Genomic DNA, 27469 nt, shown 5'->3' on the forward strand with positions numbered 1-27469 from the left:
CCTCTCCTCTTTTTCTTCTTTGTACTCGTCCTCAAGGACCCACATTTTTACTTAATCACAGCCTTCAAGCATCCACACAGCTGTTAGCTGCTCCATCCCAGGTGCAGTTCGCGATAGTTACTTATTGGGAAAAGGTCTGACCGTCACTCCCTAACCAGCCTCCGTCTGGTGCGCCTTCAAGTGGGGGGAAGGAAGGCTGCTGAACACGGTGCCGCTTTCCCTGGAGATGAAGCTGCAGGCCGTGATGGAGAACCTGCACAGGCAGCAGAGGGCCAAGCTGCTGATGGAGCAGCAGCTACAGCAACAAGCCGCCGCTCAGCACACTCAGGTCCGCGCAGGCAATGAGCCAATGGGGAGCCCAGCGCCGGAGGCAGAGCAGGCCCAGATCGCCGCCCTGGCAGCCATGCGTGCTGCGGCGGCTGGACTGCAGAGGGTATCGGACAGTTCCATGTCGGAGCGCAGTAGTGGCGGTGAGGAGGACCATGATGATAACGATGAAGGGGAGGAGCAATACAAGGACATGATGGGGTCAGATGAAGAGGAGCAGATGTAAGAGCAACATTTATTTGGTCAAGTTTTTAAAAGTTGTTTCAGCAGATTTAAAACAATATTATTCTTGTGACATGCACAGAAAGCAGAAATGGGATGAAGAGGACTTTGAAGGTGAGATGGAGGACGACTTTGATGACGACCTGGCAGAGGAAGGTCTGCCAACGGGGCATGACGCTGTGGCACCTGGAAAGGGTATCCTCCTGCTGCCTCATCGCCAACTCAACCCCCATTCCCAGCTACTGAAGGTCCGTCCCAGCGTTGAACAGGAGCCCCGCGTAGCCATCATGCCTCCTCACGCAACACACAGCCATCTGGGTGGGCAGGATCATGGTGACTGGACCTATGAAGAGCAGTTCAGACAGGTAGGATCACTGCGCATGTCTCTGTGGTATATTTTTATGCTGGACCTGACAAGGAGAAACAAGGGAAGGGGGGAGCGGCAGGAGGAGACAGAAGAGAAGAATGAGGAGAAGAAAAAGGACACAAGGCGAATGAAACAGAAATACCAGCTGCTACACTTGTAGATTAATAAAGCAGGTTGAGGTTGCATGCACACTGGCACTGTTTTGTTAAACCACAGCCTCTCCTGCTGCTTATACTGAGCTCCATTAGTTTATGACACCAAAGGACAAACAGAAACCCAAGAGTGCAGAAACGCTGTGTTGCTACATTGTTTACTTGCAGAGAATGAGCCATTTTCGATCCTGGCCAATTCATGAGCCCATTTTTTTTTTCTTCCCAGAATTTCCCGATCATTTGAACCAAATCACATGGACTGTCCTGGTATGAATGCGGCCTTAAGGCTCATTTATGCTCCCTTACGTATGTAAATGGGGACGTCTGTTTAAAACATTGTCGTACTTCGCCACTTTCATGCTTCCGTGCGTGTTTTATGTTGCCATAGTTGTTAAGTCTGTTCATCCACTTGTAGGCAGTGCTGAGGCCGGAGTTCACCTTCCCGTTTTGACGCTGGTTGGTGGCCGTAGCTGCAGACACACTTGCACAATCTCTCTAAATGCCCCCGCCATGTCTGTAAATGTTGATGCTGTTTTCCTCATCTTCTTCTTCTGCATCTTCCTCTTCTTTAGGTGCATGTTATTTGGTGGTTTCTGGTTGCAGTACAGCTTTACAACTCAACACTGCCTGGTAGTTTTTCTGGTGGTAGTGCTCTGTTTTCTGTGCAAAGTGACGAATAGCTAAGCCCCTTCAAAAATGACCAAATTATGCACGTAACCGACTCGGGAGACTAAACTGTCCGTCCATCTGCATATCGATCTTCTGTATCAGACATAAGTGGACCTTTAGCTCTACTGTGGTCACTATAAAGAACCATGCAATATTAATTCCTAGAATATCCTAAATTCAGCTGTTTGGCACATCAAGGGAGTGGATAAAAAAAAAAAAAAAAAAAAAGTCTCCCAGTTAACCACATCTGGCCTTCACAATTCTCACGTCAAACATGTGTGGTACTTTCTCAACAGCAGTGGATGATGTAATCTGACCAGGGTGGGAAGTCAGCACCAGCCAGGCGTCATATGTAGATAAAAGTTGAGACTTTTCCATTTGCATTTGCCACCTGGCTTTTTGTTGAACTCCATATGTGAAAAGTTCTCATGTAAAGAAACCTCGTTTTTTGTGGTGGATCTTCGCTGTCTGCTTAAAGTTGGACATTAGCAGCATAGAAGTAAAAAGGTTTCTGTACTGAGTAGGGCAGAGAGCTGAGGAAGAGAGACTCTTGAGAGAGTGGCGGGGGGGAGGGGTGAGTTCGGGAGCATTTTACATGCTGGAGTTTACTGTAAACATGCCAGTGGGCTGGATATTATGAGGGAGGCCCTGGTGAAATAAGACAGGCTGTGTACATGAGGAGACTTAAGACTGTCAACAGCTACGTTAAGATTGAAGGCTGTTGTCAATAAAGAGACGGGGAGGAACAAGGAAGCCTACTCACACTTAATGCCTGATGTTAAATAATAATAGTTTTCTTTCTTTTCTTTTTATGATTATATTACGCTTAATCATAGAGTGAGTCAATTTGATCAAATTACAGATACACTTTTTTATTATTTAGCCTTTGTCTTAATTTTTAAATGAATTATTTCTTTATTGTGAGAAACTTGACAGTTTTTTTTAACGTTAGACAAAAACATGGCCTGTCGCAATATTTCAAAACATAAAACCTGCTCTACCGCTTTTTTGAAATCCTAGAATAGATTACTTCACTCTTTGGAATTCATACATGTTAATTATTGAAGCCTGTGGTTGGTTTGGAGGTAAATTATCTTTGCCACATTGCATGCAGCTTACATGTTCTCCATTATCAAGTCTAACTATAGATTCTGTAATTCAAGGCGGATTTCTTGTAATTACAGAGCATATGGAATATAACTTCCCTGCAACCCCCATACTGTGCTTCTCTAAATAGTCCGCCCCTTCCTCTGTAAAGTGTGTGAATGCCTTGAATTTATACTTTCAGTTTGCTTTTATGTGTCAGGTATGAAATGCAGACCAGTTTTATGGGAACTTGTCGGTTAGCAGTGGATCGGGCGTGCTTGCATTTAATGCAGCTGACAGTTACATAATCAGGACAACGAGTATCTTGGAAGTTAAGAGGCTGTTACCTAATCTATCTTTGATTAAAACCTATATCAGACCTCTGCAACATTAAGTTAATCACAGAGATTAACCTAATGTTAACGGAACCGTGGACGGGTTGTTCTGGAACCTTGAATTTCCCCTCGGGGACGAATAAAGGATTGTTGATTGATTGATTGAAACATGGAAAAAGAAAAGCTGCATATGTCATCATTTTAATCATATTAGCATGATGCAGCGTAGGGGATGCAATAATATCTGTTTACAAGGGGTGTCGTAAGCCATAATATTCATAACGCTGATAGATAAGAAATCATGAATCCAATTTTGCACATTTTCTTGGGGGTATTTTTTTCTCTGTACAATTACAGAGGTTGGTAGTAACTAAAGTGATTCCCTGTTAAAATGAATACTGATTCTGTCCGAACAGTTCTAACCACAGTCATCAAAATAGATTTCTGCTTACTTTGTTTACAGCTGTACTATTTTAATTTGCTTCTTCTTTTTCATGTGACCCTAGCTTTTGTGGTTTCTTCACATTATGTGAGGATTATGACAGTTAAACGTACGCTTTATGGGTTTTTTTTTTTATAATCAGAACAATCCACCATATCCACTGTGCTTGCTCAGCAGCTTATACACTGAGAAATGATAAAATTATATAGGATTATTGGTAATTGTGGTGATCGGAGCACATTAAGTGTTCATGGTGCAGATGCCCTAATCAAAAAAAATTACATGCTTACCAGGCCTGCATGTGAGTAAATGTCCCACTTCAGCAAAACATTAAATATAATGCATGCATGGAGCTCAGCAAAAGCTCTATCCAGAAATCCCTGTCACCATAGCACTTAGCAGTAGAGACGGCTCAGGCCATCGTGAAATTCAAGCGATTGATGCTAAACTAGACAAATGCTGAGCTTGAAAAGTCCATTTTTATCAGTTCTGCATTTATCACGAAAAGTCTGATAGTATAGACTGCTTTTCCATCTTATCAAACAAGAGTCTGGAATCTCCCCTTTCAGCCAACATTCAGGCTCACGTCAGGCCTGTGGAGGGAAAAAAATGGCCTCTTTTTGTTCTAATAAGGTCAGTTAACTTAGTGCAGTGTTTTTAATGTCTGATCATCCTTCACATTCATTAGTGGGAAACTCTCAGGACACATTGGTCTTTTCTTTAATTTATTTCAGTTACTGATCAGCTTTTTCACAGTGTCATCAGACATGTGACTGTAATTGGTTTATGTCTACGGAGAGTGGGAGGGGGCGTATTGTGGGATGTTAGGCGGTCAAAGCATGTGTGGAGCAGAAAAAATTTGTTGTGCCATACGTTATAGCAACAGATTCAGGGTGTTTTTAGAGTTATCTTTCCACACATTTCTAAACAGAGATGCTTAGAAATGTAAAATTTCAGTGAATAAAAACCCTTAAATGTCCACAAGCAGAGATAAGTTATTTAGCATCTCCTTGTCATCATGTAAATAACTGCAGTGTTTTCACTTATGGTGAATGAAACATGTGACAGGACTTCTTTTGGTATGCGTTGTGAATGAGGGTCATCTGTAATTGGTCATCACAGTTTTCTATAAAGAATTGTGTAGCATTGTAAAAGAAAAAAAAAGACTCTACACAGAAAGTGTTTTAACATTGAAAGTTTATTCCAACTATTTTAAAATGAAATTTAATATTTTTGTTATGATAGATGGCTTGATAATGGTGTTCCTCATCTCCAGTGTTAATTGAGCTGAATACTCAGTAAAAGGCTTTTTTTTCTCCTTTTTTAAAAAAAATAAAATGACCACTGTAAGGTGAAGCCTGTGTGTAAACTATCAAAATGATCGCTGGAGTCTTCGGCCCCTGAATGACAGATCCTGCTTTTCAGACATTTGGACTTTTTATTTGCTTTCACACTTTGCTTCATGAATTTTCTGTGCATCTGTGGAGAAGCACAATTTCTGGCCAAGTCTGAATGTTTGTGGTCCACAAATTCTTCCTTAGGTTGCACAGATGGCCTTTAATTTAAGATTATATCCCCCTGTTTTGTCATTCAGGAAGGCATATTGGGATGAAGCAGAGATGGAAATGAGCATCCTTTCAACCAACTTGGTAGCTCAGCTCTTTTTTTTTTTCTTTCTTATAAATAAATGATCACCTTAAGACTTCCCAAAGACCTGTTGCATGTCAGCATAACCCAGGGAGTAAGGCCGTTTTGTCATGACTATCTGTCCAGAACACATGTTAGGAAGTTTTTATTGCACTTAGAACAATGTAACAACTTTTTGTCCACTCAGCCACCGTTATCTTTGGTACACCATGCCTCCTTGCTTGGTGTGGCATGGACAAAGCTCAGGTCCATGCCTTCCATTACACATTTTGTTAGTATTTGTGTGTATGTGTGCATTTAAGTGGGGTGTGTGTGTTTGGGGGAGGGCAGGGGGCACTTGTTTGCTTATCTGGGACTTCCTGCCGACATGGGAACCACACTTTTGTCCTTAAGGGGGCTATGGTTAGGTTTAGGATTAGTGTTGGTGGGTTTGGCATTCAGTTCTGATGGTTAGTCAGGGAAAGGAGCTGGGAAATGTACTCTGTCAGTGGAGAATCCCCATGGGCAATATAAACCAGACATGTTTGAGTGTGTTTGTTGGGGGTGGTAGTTTTGGCTAGGCTAAACCCCAGCACTAATCGTAATGGTCCCCCTCTAACATTCACAGATCAGTTTCTCAAACTCGGCTTTTGTGATAGAATTCCATTGTCTCGCTGAAGCCTGAGGCAGCATGTCAACAAAAAACAACTTGCATTATTTCAAGGCCTGTCTGCTCCCTGGCCACAGTATTTTGGTAACAGACTGCAGCTGCCCAAACTCTTCATATTTTAACATACTTTTTATTCCATGTTTGCAGGAAAACACTTTTAGAGACCAGATAAGATGTTTTAATACTCTCATTGTATGAGCTGCGTGCCATTTACCAGACATTACCGTAATAAAAACAAATAATCTTAATGTCTTTTTTTTTTGTTATTTTTAACAGACCTTTACAAGCTAGGTTACTTGTATGAGTTCTTGTGCGTATTTGTGTGCAGTTTAAGTGTTTTGGAGGGCACAGGGTGGAGAGGAAAGGGTTAAGGCGATACAGTTTATTTTGGGCAGGTGGGTGGAGGCTGTTGGAATGTGCCTGATGGAGGGTGATAATGTGGCCACTAGGAACCTCAGATCCTCAGCAGAAACTTTGCATGCCTCTATCAGTTTGGAGCAGTAAGACTTCTTCCAACTGAAAACTGTCCTTTTCTTTCCTCTTGTCATGTGCAAGGTACATATAATGTGTTATATAGTGTCTCAGCATGAGGATTGTATTGTATTGTTTGTTGTTGTAAGCCAGTACTTAAGATGTATCAATCTAATATTTAAAGACAAAAATGTGGAAATCAAGTTGAGTAAATCCCCTTAATAGAAGAGGCTTAAACTTATTTGTTTGTTGCAAAAGAAAGTGACACACAAGCCCAGCCTTTAATTGAGCTTTGCCTCAGGCTGAGTGTGGCAAAGACATATCAGCAAAGCCCAACCTGCATTCCTGCTGGATCACCCAGCCACCTTCCTCCTCTTGCTCCACTTGCTCCATTTTCAGCTAAAAGGTCAGACTAAATCAAGCCAAGAAGTGCTGTCTGGTCGGATGTCTGATTACTCTGTGGTTTTTAAGTAAATTAATCAAAATATTCAAGGCACCTTGCCAGCTGCGTCATATCTGGCTGCTGCAGAGAGCAGCAGAATTAAATAAAGGATAAGGATTTATACAGATATCAAATTATGCCAGCGTTGTTGGATTAAATTGTAAATGAAACTGATTTGTGTGTCTGGTGGAGTTATTTCTATGATATCAGTGTGATGCCGGTGCAGTATTTGAGCTCAACACATATCTCTGCCTCTTGAAACATCACTATCTGTGTCTTAACAAATTCATTTCCAAGAAATACTGACGCTGCTATTAAAGTTCAGGAGCTTATAGCTAATAGGCTTGCATCCATCTGCTGCCATTAGCCCCTGGTAATATGCTAGGAATGTTTAGCTGTGCCTTTGCTAAATAGCCAATCATGAGAGGTGTTTTAGGTTTTATTAAATAATAAAAACACTTAACTATCTTAATATTAGTGAGAAATATAATTAATTTTATATGAATGTGTTTTTGTGTTAATATTAACTAAGAGTCACTACTACAGATTGTTAGCTTTACTAGCTAGGAGGTTTTTCAAATGTTTTGTGTCGAACAAAACAAACAATACATTCAAGTTTATTCTTTTAACTTATTAGGTAGTTTTTTTTGCCTATTCTACTCTTTGTCATTTTTATTTCAATGTTCTCAAAACACTGATTTTATCCATTCAGTATTTTTCAGTGTACATATTAGAGATGGAGAATTACAAAAGTATCACAGTTGTGTTGTCTTTAAAATGCTGTGGTGAAGCCATGACGAAATACCTTGCCCCCTTTTTTCTTTTAATAAACAAAATCTTTATCAGGCCAGAAGTTGTCCAGGGGCCATGCAGAGCCTTTGAAGTCTCCTCTTCTGCGTCCTCTGTCTGCTTTAAACACCAGCAGCTGGACAGATGGAGCCCAGATGGACAGTAAAGTAGGGATGTCTTTAAAAATTCATGGCACTCACCATGATCAGTTCAAATGGTGGGAGGGGGGTGGCATTAAACATTAAATTGCTCAGACACATATACACATCCAGCAGGAATAGGGGGAGGGGGTTGTTAGTGACTACAGGAAGTGTAGCTGGAATAAGACCCAATTGGGAGCGACACTTATTGGGATTGCCCATCAGGTTTCCGCTGATACAGCTGTCTGATAAGTGCTCGTTGGGTTTATATTCCACGGTAGGAAAACCTTTTGATCAATTTTGCAGCACTGTTTGAATAAGTCAGAATTTTTTTTCTTTTAATTGTCTTTTGTTGGCATTTTGAAACCAAAACCAATTGCAATATAAAGATAATTAATGTTTCATGACATGATGAAAGAGAAATATTGACAGGAAGTGGCTGGTTCCGTTTGTGAACAGCTTGACTATTTTCTACATTTCCAATCTTCTGTCTTGTCTTCCTGAAGTGAGGTGTATTTGTGTCTTTTGAGTGGGTTTCTAATCACATACCACAAAAAAGTACTGATAATTTCAGGTTAAACCGACCCCACCTCCGAGCCTTTGATTCCCAAACCTGCTGCCATTTATCATGTGAATGAATAACTGATGTCAGTCTATATGTTTTGCATCTTTTCAATCAATGTTTCACACACTATTGAGTTTTTCTTCCATCTATTTGCTTGGATTGTGTCCATTATATCCAGAGCAGTAATGTATTTGAACCTTTATAAAGCACTTTGGCTAAAATTGCTGATGTTATGTCCAGCATCAACATCCCTGCAGGGTCATTGTGACTAGTCCACAGGGCCTGCAGAAATCGACACAGGGGAATTTTTTACTCTATTCATTGTGCTGTGCCTGGAGAGACCTCTGTTTGCAACCGCCTGTGCTTAATAAAACAGCAATACAAGGTTAAAGGTCTCTGGTTATATCGTGAAAACAAAAGGCAAAACAAGAAAGAGCAGAACTAGCATGGGAAGATCTCTGAATGTCTTCCTGTTGAGAGGAAAAGGAGCTGCACAGGAGGGGAAAGGGTAGGTGTGACTCAGGCAACAGGAAAAAGTCCGTCAGTTGGCATTGGGCTTTGAACAGCTGCCAAGTAGAGCGTGTAGTAAATGCTCATTTTGACTGTGGAGCACCGCAGAGCATTTGAATCGTGTCCAACCCCTAGTGCGCTGCATGGAGCTGATGTCAGAAACTGTACAGCCATGGGGATTGTGGAAATTGGCAGGCACTCAATACGGAGCTGGAGAGGGGGGCGGGAGCAGGAATGTAAACAAAGATTGTGTAAAGGCTGAGGTTAGCTCTTTCATCCCGTCTCTTTATTTGGCTATTGTACTTTTTTTTATTATTAAGATAGTATTACATTCATTAAGACAGGTTCCCTGGATGCTTTTTTTTTTCCATTGAGCGTCTTTCTGACTTTTTAGCCTTTAGAAAAATGAAGAAATGATTAATTGTCTGGAGCCTCTCAAATGCCACACATTTCTCAATGACATTTTGCACCATTATGTGAGAATCTAATTTTGATGCCTTTCTCTTTCTTTTCAACGGAAGTATAAGGGTGCCGCTAAATCCATATCTTTCTTTTTGTCCCTGTTAAAAGCATTCCTAACTGCAGCCTTGTGTCTTTGTGTAAAGACAGATATAGATGAGCAAGGAATGGTTCAAGTTGTCAATAAACAAAGCCCTAGCTGACATGTCCTCATACAAAGACTCAGCGGTAGGCATTCAACTCAACAATAGCTGTGCAGTTTTGCACTTCTGCCTTCATATTCATCTGAAAATGTGGTGAGTGCTGAAAGCTTTCAATCTTGGAGGAATCAATTAAGAAATAGGTCAAACACAGATAAAGGTATTTAGCAGCGCATTTTCAAGGTCTGAAATGCTCTTTGTCCCGGTGTGAGGTAGAACTGGACTGAAAAGCGGTGGGAAATAAATCTGCATGTTTTTAAAATGGCCTGTAATAGTCTGTGCAGTCAATAAGTCTGACACAATGTGAAGCAGGGCACCTTTTTTTTTGCATTATTATGCATTCTGTAAGCAATTTGTGACTAATTTGTGACAAATTTCTCACTTGTGACAAATGAAGCTTCCACGATAGTAATTTCATAATTGTGTGGGTTTTTCTGGAAGTCAAAGTTGCCAAGCCGTAACCACTACAGATTCATTATTATCAGACTTTTATCTTACATGATGGGAATCACCTTTTTTCATGTCTCGTAAAGAAAGCTCCGATCATTTCTAATGACGTTAACTGTGGCATGTCCATGTACCATTTTAAGGTTATAGTATTATTTATGAGAAATTAGCAGTCATTGACATTAATTTTATGTTTTGTTTGAAGTAAAGAGTATTCATTTGTAAAGAATTGATGTGTTGTATACACAGCATATTTTGCAGCTGTTGCACAAACAAGATCCATGTTGGTTCCAAATGTGAGTGTAATGTGTATGTTTCAAGTTCCTCTAAAAAAGATCTGCAAATATCTAATAAGAGGAAGGTGGACCACGGCTACATATAGGAAACAAACTCAGGGGGGTTTGTTCAGGTCAGATGGCTGCTCATCCACATATTGACTGGAGTGGGTTCGGCCACGTGGCCACTACATCTCAGTCTCTGATGAGCCACATGGACAGCTATCTGCCCTTCATGGGGCCGAGTGGGCCAAATATGTTTTTAAGGTCACTGTTGTTAACCATTAAACCCGTTGCTCTGTCCATCTATCACTCTGACGGGCAGCACAGGCACCCAACCATGAGTGTTTTCCCCCTTCACTGTAAGGTGATCCTTATTGAGGAGCAGCAGCGTAGCAGAATGCCCATTTTTAGTCCTCCTAAGAAGGCAAGATCAACACGTTGTCTGACTCTTGTTTGTATAAAAGTGCCATTACAAACCTTTTGAAACTAAAACTAGTCTGCTATCTATGTCTCCATCTGTCTGCATTCAGACTTATGTTATCAGGGCATCTACTCTGGCGCTAAATAAATACCTTCAGCTTTTTACATAGACTGTCATTAGATGATTATCTAGCTCAGGCATTTTCTGTCATCTTAGGTAAAGGTTGGATAATAAGCTCAGTGCCTAATGTAAAGATACTTTACAGCGAAACAACATTAAAAACCTTTTTGATCAATTAGACGAGTCTGTGTGTGGTATCACACGTCACTTTATGATCTCAAATTGTTGCTACGCCCACTTCCCCCTCCTTCTCTGTCTGTTCAGTGTTGCCTCGCCCAATTTGGACATCCATCATCATGATCCTACTCATTAGCAGTGCAGTTAGAACATATATCAGACTCTGGAGAGCCCTGGGAAAACTTGCTGCTATTTCTGATTCTTATCCGAATCCGCGAGCCCTGGCAGCTGACCCAACAGTAGCGGGAAGGAGGGGAGTGTATGTCATTTTTGCATAGTGCTCATTCAGGTTTAATGTCCATGTGATCGTCAATTGATTTTCACCTTTTTCCCATGTCAGCAGAGGATACAGTATATCCAGTAATCCCAGCATAAAAAGATCTCTTGGCACAGCCTCACTTACAACATCACACATCATAAAGATAACATGTTCTCAATCTTTGAAATGATCTTTGAAATTCTAGAGATGCTTTAACACATAAGCCGCTCATAAGCTGTCTATGATAAAACTTATATCATGTTATGTGTTTGGCTCCAAATAAGGTGGATGAAAAGCTTTAAACTTGACAAACCAGGCTAGAATGTAGTTCAGTAGATCATTACCCTAATTTATTTCAGCCATTAAAGGGACTGAAATGTTCCTTAGCCCTTTACATCAAGTCCATTTATTATTAACCTTGAAACAATGATGGCAGCTGTGTATTTTTATGAATCATCGCCGCTTGGTTTTGTGCCACGGTTGGCACATTCAAACGTGTGGTTTTATACAACAGCTATGCAAACTGCATCTGTGTCACTCTTGCTTTCTTTTCCTAGCTCCCTTATCTTGTTTTTTTTCTCTCTCCTGTCATCTTTTTGGTTAAATGTGACTGCTGCAGATAAAGCCACATCAGTTAGAGTCAGTCGGAGCGATAAGCAAAGTTGTCAGCTCCTCATCCTCCCGTCGATGGAGTTGAATTCACGAGGTCAGCCGGTCAGTCAGGATTATGACGTGTGTGTGATCCTGCCTGTCAATAAAGTAATGTTGGGTGCCTCGGCAGCACCACAGCTCTGTTGTCGCTGTTAATTGTGTGCTTGTGGGGGGATGGGGATGGGCAGGGCTGAGAGCAGCGAAGACAAAGATGGATTCATTAAAGATGTCAGTTTATGGAAACATGTCCGCACAGTTTCTGTCACGCTGTCACCTGACTGGATTCAAAAGGTTCCAGTTTAAAGTGAAACACACAGGCAAGAAATTTAATATCAGACTAAAGGAAAGAGTGGAGATTAATTTCCATAGTTTTATAGCTGTTCAACAAACATACACAGGATGGGTTTTGTAACAAGGTTGTTTACATGTCTGCTCTAGATGCAAAAATAAAACATGAGTGTATTCTGTACTCAAGTCATTTGTGATGAACAGGTTTGAGGAGTCGTCGTAAAAACATGTCACGTCTTCACAATTCTTTCATCTGGTGATTATCATGTTTCCATTAATGTCTTCATTTAAAAAAAAAAAAAAAAAAAAAAAAAAAAGAGGCATCAAATATGTTGCTATAAATCAAAGGAGGGTGTGGACAGCAACCTATCTACATTCCTAAACATAATTAGCCAGTGCACGTATATTTTGTGCATCCAGATTTCTTCCTCTTTTGTTTTTCAAACTCAATGAGAGTCTTCCTTATACGTTTCTATGAGCGGCATGGTATGAAATGTATGGACGTGCATTTGAAGCATTGGAGTGTAGCTTTGTCTTTAGCACACGTTACGCAGTCGCAACCATTTTCTGAATAAACAAAGAAACTGGCGCAGGCAGTCAAATTCTGGCCACAGCAAGCACAGACGTCCCAGTTCTACTTCCATTGTTTGATTAGCAGCTGATCGCTGGAAAATGTGATCCAAAGCAGATTCCCAAATGACGAGAACAAGAACACTTCCACAATGACTTTTCTTTTATTGTTACTGTCAAACAGAACAAAGAGATGAAGAAATCAGAGTGTGCTATTCATAACTATTTTCCCACAGAGAGAGATGACTTCAAGACAAAGGCAGTCTAATATTTGCACAGAGGATTTCACTTCTCTAGTTCTTTCTCAGCAAAACCTGTAAGCTGATTATCTTGATATCAAAAAGCTCAATAAAACATTTGAAGATCTGAGGGGGAGGGAGGGAAAAGCAGTTTAGTGATTCCCAGCTTCTTCTTATCGTCTCTGCTGCACCACATCATGGCATGTGTTTTAGAGATCGGGTTTGACTGTTTTGGGTGACATTAAACTGCATCCTTTGATGGAAGGGAAAGGCCACTTGAATGTCCAAAATAGATACGTTTCAGCAGCATTCTTTTCACATCTCCGTCCATGGATCTCACTGTGATGATGGTAATCCGATAACGCCATCAATACTCACTGTATTGCCTTCATTGCGGAAAACTGAATTATGTGTTTGCATGGAAGTCCAGTGAGGGAAATTCTTTCTGTATACAGAAGAAACGTTGTTGTTGCCGAGGCCACACTTAGCATAACTCAAAGCTGATGAACCACAATTGCAGAGCTGGATTTGGGTTTGGCCTGTCATTCAGTCTGGGTTTGTTCTCTGCAGACAACAAGACATTAGTAAACGCAATGATTGCATCAGTATAGTATGAAAGAGGCTGTCAGATGAACTAATAATGAAAGTAGTCGTTAGTTTCATCCATGGTATCATTATGCTGGGATGACAGATATCTCCTGGTGTGACAAAGTGGTGAGAAAAAAAAAAAGCACCAACAGACAGTCAACATCATGTTTTCCTCATTTTCAGCTCATCCATATTCATTTATGTGAAACACCTGTCAGTTTACTTTATAGTTAATTACATTGGATTGGCCGTGTGAGACTAAATGTTTACATGCAGCAACATTTCATTTTCATCATGAAAACATGTTGTGAAGGGATCCTGTCCGGCTGTTTGCTTTGGACATTAATGACAGTTGTAAAGGGGCTTTGGCCTGGAACAATGCCCTGTTTGAATATGGCTGATCATGTGTTCATGTGTCCCCTCTCAACCCTTTCCACTGCTCTCCTTTCCCTTTAGGGAGTGGTTGCGTTTACGTTTTAGGTTGTTTTTTTCCTTTCTTTCCTTCATGCCTACAAACTAGCTCGGTTAGACAGTCTGCCTCTTGTCATCATCTAATTTTCACATCACAGTTTAGCAGAGATAATCTGATGTAGTCATGCTAAAACACAACCTTAGGAGACAGCAGCATTTTTTTCATTCCAGTCAGGCAAGGCAGTATAGAGAGAAAACAAGTTCCTACTAATCGCCTTCATGAGAAAAATCAACTAAAGGATTCAGATTAATTTTGATGTTGTGAAACTATACGTTCAGCGTTGGGTAAAAGGTGATTTAGTCTTTGTGTAATTCTGGGTTTAGCCATAAACATCTCCATTAAATAAAAGTCATACGCAGCTGGAGGATAAAACACACCTAAAGGTTATCACCCTGTACTTATTGAAGAGGTGTAACCACGTTTAAGGTGTGTTTGCTAGTTTCTTTTGTTTCCTGCAGTAACAGAGCTGATCAAAATGTCACTTTCACAAGCCAAGTCTGAACTTTTCCATAGACTTTGAATCATTAGATTTAGTGTTTTGTATACCTGTGTACCACGCAGACATCTCACCTATCAGATTGAGTTGGACTCAACTCAATCTGTTGGTTTCCTTATATAGGCTATTATGAATTGGCCTTCATTATGTTTTCCCCTCTGTCTGTAAAGCGTCTTGAGATGGCATTGCCGTGATTTGACGCTATATAAATAAAGTTGAATTGAATTGAATTGAATCAAATAAAGTCCCTTCTACCAGAAAACCACTGTCAGAGCTGCAGAATTAGGTCAGATGTTTAGATGAATGATGAGAAGTCATGCAAACCTAAAATTGTAAGCGTGACTTGTGCACAAAAGGGTATGACCATAATATCTTTTTTCTTTTTTTCTTTTTTTTTTTTCCTTCTAAGCTTTGCACTTGAATGTTGGTCATACGCAGGTGTTTACAAGTTATGTGTCCAAGTTAACCTCACCTGAAGGTGACAGGCAGGTGTAAGGGAGCATGTAGGTGATACTCCGCTTGTCTTGGTTTTGGTTTTTAGTTGCAAAGTCTCTATTGTGTGCTATATGATACCGGTGTGCCAGCAAGACTTACTACCATTTGTATTTATGGTTGAGCAAGCCCCCCCACCCCCACCATCCTAAACACATTCTGTTACCTATAGTCACAGCCGCTTGCCTTTGAGGCTACAAAGGCTGCTCTTTGATAACTGATTATTTGCACTATAAGGCCTGTTTACAATTTATCTGCAGACAGTCTGTCGCTGACCTACATACGTAGCCAGACTAAGAAACTATCAGACAACCGTCAAACACCAAATAATTATTTGTCTGAAGTTGTGAAATCTTGGAAGTCTCATTTTCTGGAGCGCTTATACAGCCAGCGTTTACATAGCTTTGATAAAGTTTCGCATCATCCACATAACAAAACATCTTAACTCCAACAAGATGATTTTAAAAAAAAAATCTATCTGTAAATGTTATTACAAAATTTTAATTCTCATTGAGAAACCCTAAATGTTTTTCTGTTGCAGAGGATTCAGTCAAGGGGCGTGAAGCCTGTGTTACCAGTTGGCCCAGTTTCTTGTCGTTTATCTAGTTTCTTATTGTTTATCTGACTTGCAGAGCTTTAATCCAGGAGGGGCCCCTGTCCCAGTGCACACACTATAGACATGAAAAACCTATAATGACCGCACCCGTGTGAGCCTGATAAAAGTCTGTATGTATGTTGGTGGGTGGTAGTGTCAGCGGCAGGGGAGTTATAATGTACACAAGGATTATATAGATGGAGCTGAGACAGGGCAAGAGACAAACAGCTGACAGGAGTTGAGGGACGAATGAGAACGGGGGACAGAATAAACAGATTCAGAAAGGGAAAAAAGTAGCAGAGGAAGGGAGGAAATGCATTTGCAGTGCATGAGAGACTCACAAGTCATATAGTTAGGGGTGTGGTGTGGTAGTGGTCTTGCCAGTTGGACAGGATAAGCATTGGCTTTTTTTTTTTTACTCAGCCACATATCCCACTCTGGTTATGTCAGTTCTGTGGCAGCAAGTCAGCACTAAAGCCCTCTTTAGCTAGTTCTGTCCATAATGGAGCCGTATCAGCAGCTCTACTCCAAGCCACACTCTGATACGTTTCCAATGATATATTGCATGAAGAGTGACTTGTGCAGCTGCTGGACACACCCAGTTTAGAGTTTCTTCCATTTAAATTGGCTGCTTGATTTATATTTCCCAGTAATCACGCATTTCTTTTACCTGTAAGAGAGTACGGTCTAGTCTGCCTACCAAGTTAGACGCTTATTTTAGTAATTTCAGTGACGTTTTATTCTAAATACATACTGTGCTTTAAGCAGTCATTTTATGACCATTTATATAAGATAATTTAAGCACAATAAAACTGGAAGCCTGTTAATTTATCACTGATGATTCATTATTTGAGATATGGTAACAGGCTATGTTTAAAAACATTTAAGCCCTTATTTTATTGGATTTTATCATGCAGTCCGGTTTTTTACATAATTTCCAGTTACAGAACGAACATGGTGTGATACTTCTGTCCCCATATCTGGACCTCTTTAAGCTCTCACTGTCAAACCTTCAGAATGACAGCAGATCAGAACACAAGATAAAAACCGGAAGAATTGAGATTATTGCCACATGTTCATTGATACAAAGCGGGACACGGTGCCCACATTTGTAAACACTGAGTGAGATTTGAAACTGGATATGCACATGTAAGATGGATACTGTCAATAGCGAAGTGTTAACACAGTTCACACTCCTTCGGCGAGACATGGGAACAGCGACACTAATCATCACACCACCTTTCAGTTCCAGTTATTAGTCTTTAGGAATTGCTGTGATAAGCAAATCATCACATGAGGATTGCAGCTTAAACTGTTAACAATAAAAGGATTTAGTTAGCTGGAAGTCTTGCGCCGTTTTGTGCATTACACTCAGCAGAATACAACTCTGCGCTTTGTCACCACATCTTATGGACTGGAGGGAGTGGGATCAGATCACTCCCACCACACCACAAGGCAAATATTTATTGGTGTGATTAGGACAGAAAGACTGAAAGAGGGATTGGGAGCAAATAAAGCAACATGGGGGGGATGGGAAGCAGGGGAGGGGTCATTTCTAAGATTTATGGAGCGGCACTTCACCAAATGCATGCATCCTGTAATTAAAACTCCCCCTTGCCTCCAGCAGGCCTCTACATTAGCTGGCATGCCCCCACCGCAATGTTCACCTCAACCCTCTTCTGTCCCACCTTCTCCAACCCACCCCCCCCCACTAGATAATAAGTTCCTATGGCAGCTTGGCGTCACTAATGAAGGTTGAAGGCCACAGAGAAGGACACTCTTTAAGTGGTATGAAGCCACTGCAGCCGCCATTGCGCTTTAAGCATTTCAGTTCTAGTTTAAAAATAACATCTTGCAGTAATTTGCAGTTTATATTGATGTGCCAGAATCAGCCTAATGGGCAGCATTTAGTCAGGTGTCAGATAAGAAGGCAGCTCGTTCTGTCAGACTTTGGTGGACACAGAGATTTGGAACTGATATTGCAAGATAACATGAAAAATGAACACATTGTGAGGGTCTAATTTCAGTATGGTGTGTGCAACACGGGGAAGCTGATTTTGTGCTGTCAGGTTTTAATAGTGTTTATGTCCTGCCTACAGTTTCAGTCCATTTAACCAGCACAGAAAACAAGAAGCGGCTGTTCACGTTTGCTTCTTTGCGTCGGTGTTGCTGAGTTGCGTGATTTCCTGAGGTGATATCAAATGCTCTTAGCTGAAGTGTGCAACATGAGGCGAAGCAGTGGCTTGCTTGCGAGCTGTGGGCTGATGGCTGTTCAGTAATAATACGCTTGGTTCTTTTTTCTGTGGTTTTCTTTGTTGGTGCTGTGTTGCACATTGTGTTTCACAACCTGTTATTTTCAATAACATAATGAAACTCCATGATCTCACTCAGACACTGTGTGATATTATCGATACTATTACGCTTTATATGTTACAGTTATAGATGTGTCTGTGTTGCCCATTGAAGGGGGATGACAGTTAAGTTGTGCTTCTGCGTACACACAGACCAGACAGGGGAAATTTTAGCATTCAGTGGAATATAAATAGAAGGACCTTTTACACGATATTTCACTATCACAGCGAATGGAAAAAAAACAACCCCAGGCTCAATAGCCCCACTGTACTCCCCCGAGTGGGTGCCTCACTTTTACTGCTAACGTTCACTGAACTTTCCGGAGCCCGGGGCCTCGCCAGCAGCTGGACCCACATCAGGTTCTCATCAAGTCACACTGGTCCACTACATTTCTCCATTTTCCTCTCTGTCATCTCCTTTTTTGAGTCAAAAGGTACCATCCATGTCCTCCTGTCATCATTTAGCTCAACATTTTGTTTTATTTTCCTTTGTTTAATTAAAAAATGTCAGCTATCACTGTGACGCAAAATGGTATTGGTTGTCATAGTGATTTGTAGACGTCGTTTTCTATCAACTTATAGGTCACATCTTTGCATATTGAGATTGATTTCCTGATGGCAGGGTGCTCTGATCGCAGATATCTAATGTTGTTTCAAAATATTTGTTGTCAAACCCATGAGCAGTATTTAAACCACCTTTTTCTTCCCATCTGAACAGCTGTATGAACTGGACGGAGACCCAAAGAGAAAAGAGTTTCTCGATGACCTTTTCAGCTTCATGCAAAAAAGAGGTATGTAGCTGCACACATGCATGTGTCTTTTTAAACCCCCAAACTCTCTGTATCCCATTTGCTCCCTCATTAAAGTACACCCTATCCACTCCAACTCTTATCTTGTTATATTATATCTCTTCGCTTTATCCTCAGCCGGTGCCATAGGCAGCTCCTGATAGTTATATAGAGAGGATGATCACCCTCCCCCTTCTCTCTCTCTTGACATATGACACAACACCGTCTACTCGTCTTTCACTGAGTTGGGTGGGGTCTTTATTCATTTCAGAGATGATTGCTTCATGGTCACACAGCAACTCATCATTCCCAGGCTATAACTAGAAGGTACATGTTGTATTAATGCCTTGGGATGGATTGACTTACCCTCCCATCTTGCTCACAATCCAAACACTACGCACACGATCATTCCTCATCTGCGCGTTTCATTCTGATACGAAGGCAGCAGCAGATTATTTGGACCTTTTTTTTTTTTGATGGATATCTTCTGGCTGCATGGCTGCTTGAGATTATTTCTCAGAGGAAATGCTTCTGGGGTCACAGGTGGGCTCAGGGCTGGTGTTATCACATCAGGGGCCACAACTGACATTGGAGGCAGCAGACATGTGCTCACAACTGTAAAAACTAGTGCAAGATATTTACAGTGTCAGCCACTGCCAGTGGGTGGGCCTGCCAAGTCGGCTCTGAGAATCTGAGAGTGCCACCTGTAGGCCATGCTGATAACTGGGCCATGGCTCCAGAATACGCTAATTGATGACCATTTATGTTTATGAAAAGGTAAAAGAGAAGATATTTTCATGTCCAATCAATCAATACAGCACTTTTTAAAATTTTAGAAGTTCTTACAGAGTATTACAAAGTTATAGGTATTGATTTCTCCTCAGGCATTTTGTCTCGTTATTTTCCATTAAACCATATTTGAATCTTTGTAAGTTTAAAAAAAAAAAAAAAAAAAGATGGAGAACATCCCCACATAAAATATCCAAGAAATGTTACATCTTATTACCCAGATATTATTGAACGATCTCCTGTACCTGAATGTTATCTGAGGCTTGTCCTGTAGTCAATCTCATACCAGATATTTCATAAACTGAGTGGATTTGCATTTAAGGCCAGAGATGCTCCACAGTCTCTGCTTGCTGGAGGACGGCCTGACTTTCATTTTAAGTGGCTGAGAATAATACTTTATGAAAATGAAACAAAGTTTAGTCCCGTATTACAATTAGTTAAGTTTGATGCCACAAATGTTGTTTCCACTAAAGTTTTCCATTACTGTTGGTATATAATGTTATTTCCTGTCTTTTGACCCTCCCTCCCCCTGTGTGTGTGTGTGTGTGTGTTGTAGGAACTCCTGTGAATCGTATTCCAATCATGGCCAAACAGGTCCTGGATCTGTACATGCTCTACAAGCTGGTGACAGAGAAGGGCGGCCTGGTGGAGGTCATCAACAAGAAACTGTGGAGGGAGATCACCAAGGGACTCAACCTGCCTACCTCAATCACCAGTGCAGCCTTCACCCTCCGCACACAGTCAGTACACACCCACACACACACACGCACACACACACACACACACACACACACACACACACACACACACACACACACACACACACACACCCACCCTCCTTTTTTGATTTGAATTTAAGCTAAAAGGTTACCTGGTTGCATTGTTGTGCTTGCTTTGTTTGGATTCACCCCGTTTGTTACAACAAAGGTGCAGATCTGTTAACTATCGCGCCACATAAAGGATCAACACAGGCCGAGTTTTTATAACGTAATGTAGCTTTAACTGTCAAAGCTATAATCCTTTAATCCTTGGTCTGTTTGGCGTTTCGCAGGTGTAGAAATGCTAGTGATCAAATGTCAACAACTGCTTTGTTTTACAAATCAACCCCTGTGTGCTGAAGTAATTTCCTATATCTGGTTCAGAATACAGGATTCACTGAGGCCTAGTTCGCAAAAGATCACATCACATGTACTCCTAATCTCTTCTTACAGGAAGGAGGCTTGTCTGCAAGTGGTAGACGATGATACTCTCATCTTGTTCATCTGAACTTAAATGCCTTAAGACACACCCATCACTACTTGTGCAAAAAAAAAGCTTTAAATTTAACCCTGTTGTTTGTTTCAGATACATGAAGTACCTGTATCCATATGAATGTGATAAGAGAGGTCTCAGCAACCCCAATGAGCTTCAGGCAGCCATCGACAGTAATCGACGGGAGGGCCGTCGACATAGCTTTGGCAGCTCCCTCTTCACCTACTCACCAAACGGGACTCCCACTATGCTGTCATCGCCAAAGGTCCCCACTCCCAGCGTGGGCCTGACAGTGGGGTCCAATGGGGCTTCTCTGACCTCCATCCAAAAGATCAAGAAAGGTTGTCTTTTTACAGGAAGTATTATTTGAAACTGATAGACTATAAAGTGAAAATACAGAAAGACTTGTTTTGTTTGCCAACATTCAGTATGTAAATATCGCTGTGACAGTTGCCTCGGACTGCAAATGTACATCTGTACATATATCTGTGGTGTCCAACTCCAGTCCTCAAGGGCCACAATTCTGCAAGTTTTCCATGTATCCCTGCTCCAACACACCTGACTCGAGTTAATCAATGATAGGGAAGAACCTCATTGGCCGTTGGATTCATTTAAAGTAAACTAAGTGTTGTTTGAACAGGGATGCATCAAAAACCTGTTGAGTGGCCCTCACGGACCGACTTTGGAAACTCCTGGCGTACACCCATATATGGGTTTTGCATCCATTTTACATTCAGAATTTGTAATAATAAATGGTGTTAAGAACCATTAATACTTGCCTGTATCATTTTGAAATGAGCTTAGTAATTCATTTTCACTGCAGATAGTTTGTTGTTGAGATGAGAAGATAAAATGAATCAGGGTCTTCAGCCAAATGTTGATTTTTAGAAATAAATTTTAGAAGATATTGACATACCATTGATCTGCTTTCAAACCTGACAGGCAGGAGCCATATGCATTCATGTAGGATAACACATCATCCATAGCTGCACAAGTTAACCTGAATTTACATTTCTATTTTTACTCCCTTTCTTACCAGAAGAGGAGGGAGGCCAGCCGCTCCCTGGGGTCAGCATGGCTCGTCTGCCACCAGTGGCCTTAGCGAGTCACTCTGTGGCTGCCGTACAGGCAGCAGCAGCAGCCCAGGCAGCGATGGCTCAGGTGGCGGCTCTGGAACAACTGAGGGACAAACTTGAGGCTGGTGAGCCACCAGAAAAGAAGATGGCGCTGCCTGCCGAAGAGCACCACAGATTGCTGCAAAGAGCGCTGCAACACAACCTGCTGGCAATGACCGCTCAGATACCAATGAACATCCGGATCAACAATCAAGGTACTGAACGCTCCATGCAGTGTCTGATATGTTCTCCTGTCATGAGACAAACATCAGCTACAGAGGTCTGTGCTGCCCTGTTAGTTCTGAAAATGTCCTCTATATCTAATGGATGTCAAATAAAAATACAAATCAGTTTCTGAACTCCAAAGTTTCCATCGCTCCAACTTTTGTTTGGTTTAAAAGCTGGAGCGGCTATCTTTTTGTCATTATTGCCCCAATTCATTAAAATATAAATAATAACAAAATGGAATGATTTGCAAATGTAATCAATCCATATTTTATTCCCAGTAGAATATAATAAACATATCAGATGTTAAAACTGAGACATGTTACTATTTCATGAAAAATATAAACTCATTTTAGATTTTAAAGCAATTTTAAAACAGCTGGAACAGGGGCTGCAAAAGGCTGGGAAAGCAACTGGTGAAAACTTAAAGCTGGGGTACGTAATGTTGGGGAGCTAGCAAGATGTGAAAGTGGCGCCCTGTCTTGGCTCCTCCCCCTCCTTGTGTGATCCAAGGCTTTTTTTATTAGCAGCTTTTTCCACCAACAATTTTCTCTTTCTCGGCTGTTTAGCGGGAGTAGGCAAATAAACTGAGCCGAGTTGCGGAAATCCTTCCTGCATTTGTCAGCCATGTTTGCCTTCTGAGTTTCTTCTTCACTACTTTGTATTTTCATCCTAACATACTATTTATATGCAGGGTGTGGCTGTCAGGTATGCACTGCTGGAGGGGGAGGAGAGGAGCTGGGAGAAGAAGCTTACGAAATATAAGAAATAAACTACTTCAATTCGGCCTGAACGTTTTCATTGGTCAGAGTTTTTACAGATTTACAGTAAACTGAGGGGTCTAACTATATTTCTTGTTTATGATTACAGTATACTTAGACTGCTATCAGGACGAGGAACCGCTTCACCCAGAGTAAAAAAAAAAAAAAAAAAAAATCTCTGAGCAAGATTACCAACTATAGCTTTAAACTTCCATCATAAACGAAGAAGAAGAAGCTATATGTGAACATGATTTTCTGGATTAAAGCTGATCTAAAAAGATCTGAGGCAAAGTGGAAAACTGTTCTGTGGTCAGTCTAATCAAAATATGGAGTTCTTTTTGAGGACCATAGACACCGATGTGTCCCGCAGACTAAAGAGGAGAGGGAGCATCCAGCCTGAGATCAGTGGATAGTTCAATAGCCTGCACCGTTGACAGAATGGGGTTTGCATTCGGGCAAGGGTGGCCAACTCTGCTCCATGAGAGCCGCAGTCCTGCAAGTGTTGGGAGTTTCCCTGCTGCAACACACCTGACACACATCAGACTTAATCAGCAGACTTGTGCAGTGCTTCACATCAAACTCTGCGAATTATCCATTGATTTGAGTCAGGTGTTTTGCAGAAGGGAAACTCCCAACCCTTGCGGGACTGAAGATGGCCACCCCTGCATTAGAGTTTATTGTGTGGGAAGCTTCCACATTTGCTAGGCTCCATAAATACTAAAAGGTAAAAGGTTTTAGAGCAACATCTGCTCCCATCCAAACAACAGGGGGTTAAAAGACGAGTGGATGTTGCACAATGGTCGACCAGATCTGTTGCTGCTATCAACATCAAAATCAAAATCAGTATTTTTCATGAAATGATAAAATCATTCGATGTGTTGCTTATATTCTGGTGTGAATAAAATATGGGCTCGTGTTCAAGATCTTCACCTTAATCTGCATATTTGAAATGATATCAAATGTCATCTTGCATCTTGCTTTATTTTCTTCTTTTTCTTTTTTTTTTTTTTTTTTGGCAATCTCCAGGAAGGTAATTCATCTGAAAGTATCCCAGTTGCATCACTACATCACAGTTAGAATAGGTTTAATTTTTAACAAACTCTGTCCTTGTTGGTTAGACAATCTGGATATCTCACTCTGCCTCTTCGTGACAGTTAACATCTCAAAACATGCTTCTTCATCTCACCTCAAACCACAGCACCCGGTAGTAAGGAAGTAAGCCACAGAAGGCCTATATGTTGACCTGTTTAGCTTATAGAAGCAGTACGCATGCATATATACAATACATGTGTATTGTCTTGTGGGGATTCCCTTCTGCAAGAATACTCTTTGATCTTATAGCAGGGTTTGTCTCACTTATTGTCTATCATATGGAGCATCAAAACGGTTTCTCAGTAAGTGAAAATACTTGTGAATTCGAAGAAATGTTCTGGATATTTTCCAAAGAATTCATTCACTGTGAAACTTGGTACCATGTGAAATGTTTGTTGACTTTCACTCATTTGGATTATCTTGTTGAGAAAGATGTCGAGTTTGGTCTGAGGAAAGACAAAAAAAAAAAAAAAAAAAAAGTTAAAACTTTTGTTTTCCTGACAGATAGCAGACAGGACTCTGCTCTGAACCTCACCACCAACGGCACAAGCAGCATCAGTATGTCAGTGGAGCTCAATGGAATCGTGTACACCGGTGAGCACCTATATCATGTGATTCAGGATGCAGTGATAACCATCCTCTTCTTTCTTCCTTAACACACACTAATATATGTTCAGAAAAATACTGTGAATGCTTCCATATCCAGATTTGTGTGTCAGATTACTCGGCTATGAAAGACTACAAACATAGCTGAGCTCTAGAGGTATTTAGCTTAGCTTAGCATAAAGCCTGGAACCAGGTGTTGGTTAATCCCATGCTACAAAAAGAAAAACACCAGAAATCTTTGTCTGCATCTCTTTAGTCGTATTGCAGAATATCTATAATATGACGCATATAGTTCATTAAAAAGTGAATATTCAGGATGGGAATAGTAGAAATAATTATTATTGAACAGGCTAGCTGTTTGTCCTTGTTGGGAATCTATCTGCTAAGCATGGCCTGACACCAGTGGTGCAAAGTTATGTGTGAAAAAATCTTCTCGCATGACAATAAATTAAATTTGTCGTTATTTTGAAATAACAAGGAGCTTTTTCTCGAGATAACGAAATGAATGATCCCGTTATCTCGAGAAAACCGAGCTTGCTTCGTTGAGCTATAACGACATGACAAAAGAGGGCTCAGTGACAGCTGGGGTACAGTCACGGTTTATATGTGTAATTCTGTGAAACAGTGATTGGTGAAAGTTAATAGACAGACATGTTGTAATTTCAGCCTTTGCCACGCTTGATAGAAGTAAAATCAGATATATTGATCAGTGATGGGTGTTCCTCAATCTGATGTCAGCTTGCTATTGCAGGTCCTTAGACTGGAAACCAGCACTGCTCCTGGCTCACCACAAACATTCCCAATAAAAACTAATATTATTTATTAATGGTCACACCTAATTCTTCATGTTTTTATCATTCTTTTATATATATGCATGGGTTTTCACCCACAGTCTTACAGAGGACACACCTCACAGACCACATGTGAGTCTTGCTAGGAGTGACTCCAGTTATGATCAACTATTTGTCTCTGTGTCGGTTCTGAGATGGACTAGGAACAGCTCCACCCCTCTTATTAACCTGCATTTGAATTGTCCATTATTATTCTGGAGATATAAAACCTCGCTATCATGAGGAAACGGTATTAAAAAAGCATGAGCACAACTGCTCTCTGTAGGATTGCTTCCAGTAGAGATGACATTAAAGTCCCGCACTTTGTTTTCTCATGTTAATTATTGGTCTTTGTATCTTTTTGCTGTTTAGGTGTTCTTTTTGCTCAGGCAGCAGCAGGGTCGGCCTCATCTGGTGCGTCTGCATCGTCCCTCTCCAACAAGCCTGTCAGCAGTCGTGTCGCTCCACAACAACAACAGCAGCAGCACACACCTACCTCAACCTCCAGCAACCCGTTGTCTTAACAAACTCTCAGCCTTTCCAGTTTTTTCCTTTTTTTTTTTTTTTTTTTTTTTTTTTTAAAAAATACCACGCTAAGAAAAGCCAAAAAGCAACCTCATTTTCTATATCGTCTATGCCAAAAAAGGAAAAAAAAAAAAAGAGAACCCTCAACAGTAGAGAAAGAAACTGAAACTCAGATCACTTGAAGTACACTATCTCAGGTTTTCTCTCACAAAATCACCTCTTTTGTTCTTCATCGCCAAAAGGATTTTGCAAAGAAATATCCCAACTGAGAGCCAGTATATGCTAAACTAATACGTATGCACATCCTGTGAATTATTTATTTCTGCATAAATGTACAGATTATTGGAGAACAACAGAGAGGGTAATAACTAGGAAGGCTAAAGCATTGTTTACACACACACACACACACACACATACAAACAGCTACTGACTGACAATGATATTTTATCCTCTACAGAAGACCTTTTTTTTTTTTTTTAAACTTTTCATTGTCATTATTATCATTATTGTTATTCTCTTTATTGTGTTTTATCTTTTAAATCTTTAACTATCTTCCCATTGCAGGAAAAAAAAATCTATATATTTAGAATTCTATAAGAAAGAAGTATGAATATCCTCTATTTGTAATCAGAAAAGCTTTAAAGGTATGTGTTATTTCTTCAGGGCATATAACGATGCACGGTTGTGACCTCATTTTGTGGAAAACCAGATAACCTTATCCACATGGCAACCATTTTGGATTTCTGTGTGGGCGAACAAGTCCAATGTAGGTCTGTGCTCTGGTTGTGTAATAAGATACACGTCATATCAATCCCACAGGGTGTCCTGTGAATCTGAAGGATCTAGAAGGATCTTGTAATCTCCTTTTAAGACATTTGGTGCATTATAGAGCCTGACCAGACTTCTTCTAGAGGGCTTCTGCACAAAGCTTGTTGTCTCGCTTGTTCTTCCAGTGAGAGCTGGCTATTTTTTTTTTAATCAAAAACCCACTCCTGTTTGTTGACATAAGGCCAGTTTGAGACAAATCTATGCCAATCTTGCAGGTAGTTTGTCAAGCTTAGTGTTCAGAATGACTCTCTGTAGGAGTAAGGTCAGTTGTGCGGGTTATAAAATGAGCTAAAACGCTTTGTTTGGCTTTCGTACTTAATGAGAATAACACAAATTTTCATGATTGTTCTCAGGTGTCTCTGCTTTGTAAAATCTCCCACTGTCTTCTTGTACACTGGACAGAGCAATGCTTTTCCACTTCTTTCTCTTCAGAGAGATTCATTTTTATCTTAACTCTGACTTGGCCTTCTTGTGGATTGACTCTCTTAAGGTCAGATGCATGCCTGTGTTTGTATATGAAAGCTCTTCTGTCAGAAATGAAATTATTTCCTGTCTTTGCAGAAGTTGAGTGTCTGCTATTAATGTGGAGACACTCACATGGACAATCAGATGTCAGGAGACACAATCTGGGCCTCAGAAGAAACTTGACAGGGATTTCAGCTCATCTCTGACCTTTTTTTTTTTTTTTTTTTTTGTATTATAGATGACAGATGCTTCTATTTTTTGTGTTCGGCTTTGTGTTT

General features: G+C 40.7%; 1 protein-coding gene across 1 annotated transcript; it reads left to right on the forward strand.

The window, feature by feature from the left end:
• Nucleotides 1–226: 226 nt before the first annotated feature.
• arid3a (AT-rich interactive domain 3A) lies at nt 227–25897 on the forward strand (the record flags this gene model as incomplete). Its single annotated transcript, XM_079244459.1, has 8 exons — nt 227–549; nt 632–914; nt 18635–18707; nt 20050–20233; nt 20838–21085; nt 21784–22074; nt 24442–24531; nt 25746–25897. The coding sequence occupies 8 exons, from the start codon at nt 227–229 to the stop codon at nt 25895–25897; spliced, it is 1644 nt and encodes a 547-aa protein (XP_079100585.1).
• Between the last annotated feature and the right edge of the window lie 1572 nt (nt 25898–27469).

The sequence above is a fragment of the Telmatherina bonti genome (genome assembly GCF_933228915.1).
Source record: "Telmatherina bonti genome assembly, chromosome: 8".
Lineage (NCBI taxonomy): Eukaryota > Metazoa > Chordata > Actinopteri > Atheriniformes > Telmatherinidae > Telmatherina > Telmatherina bonti.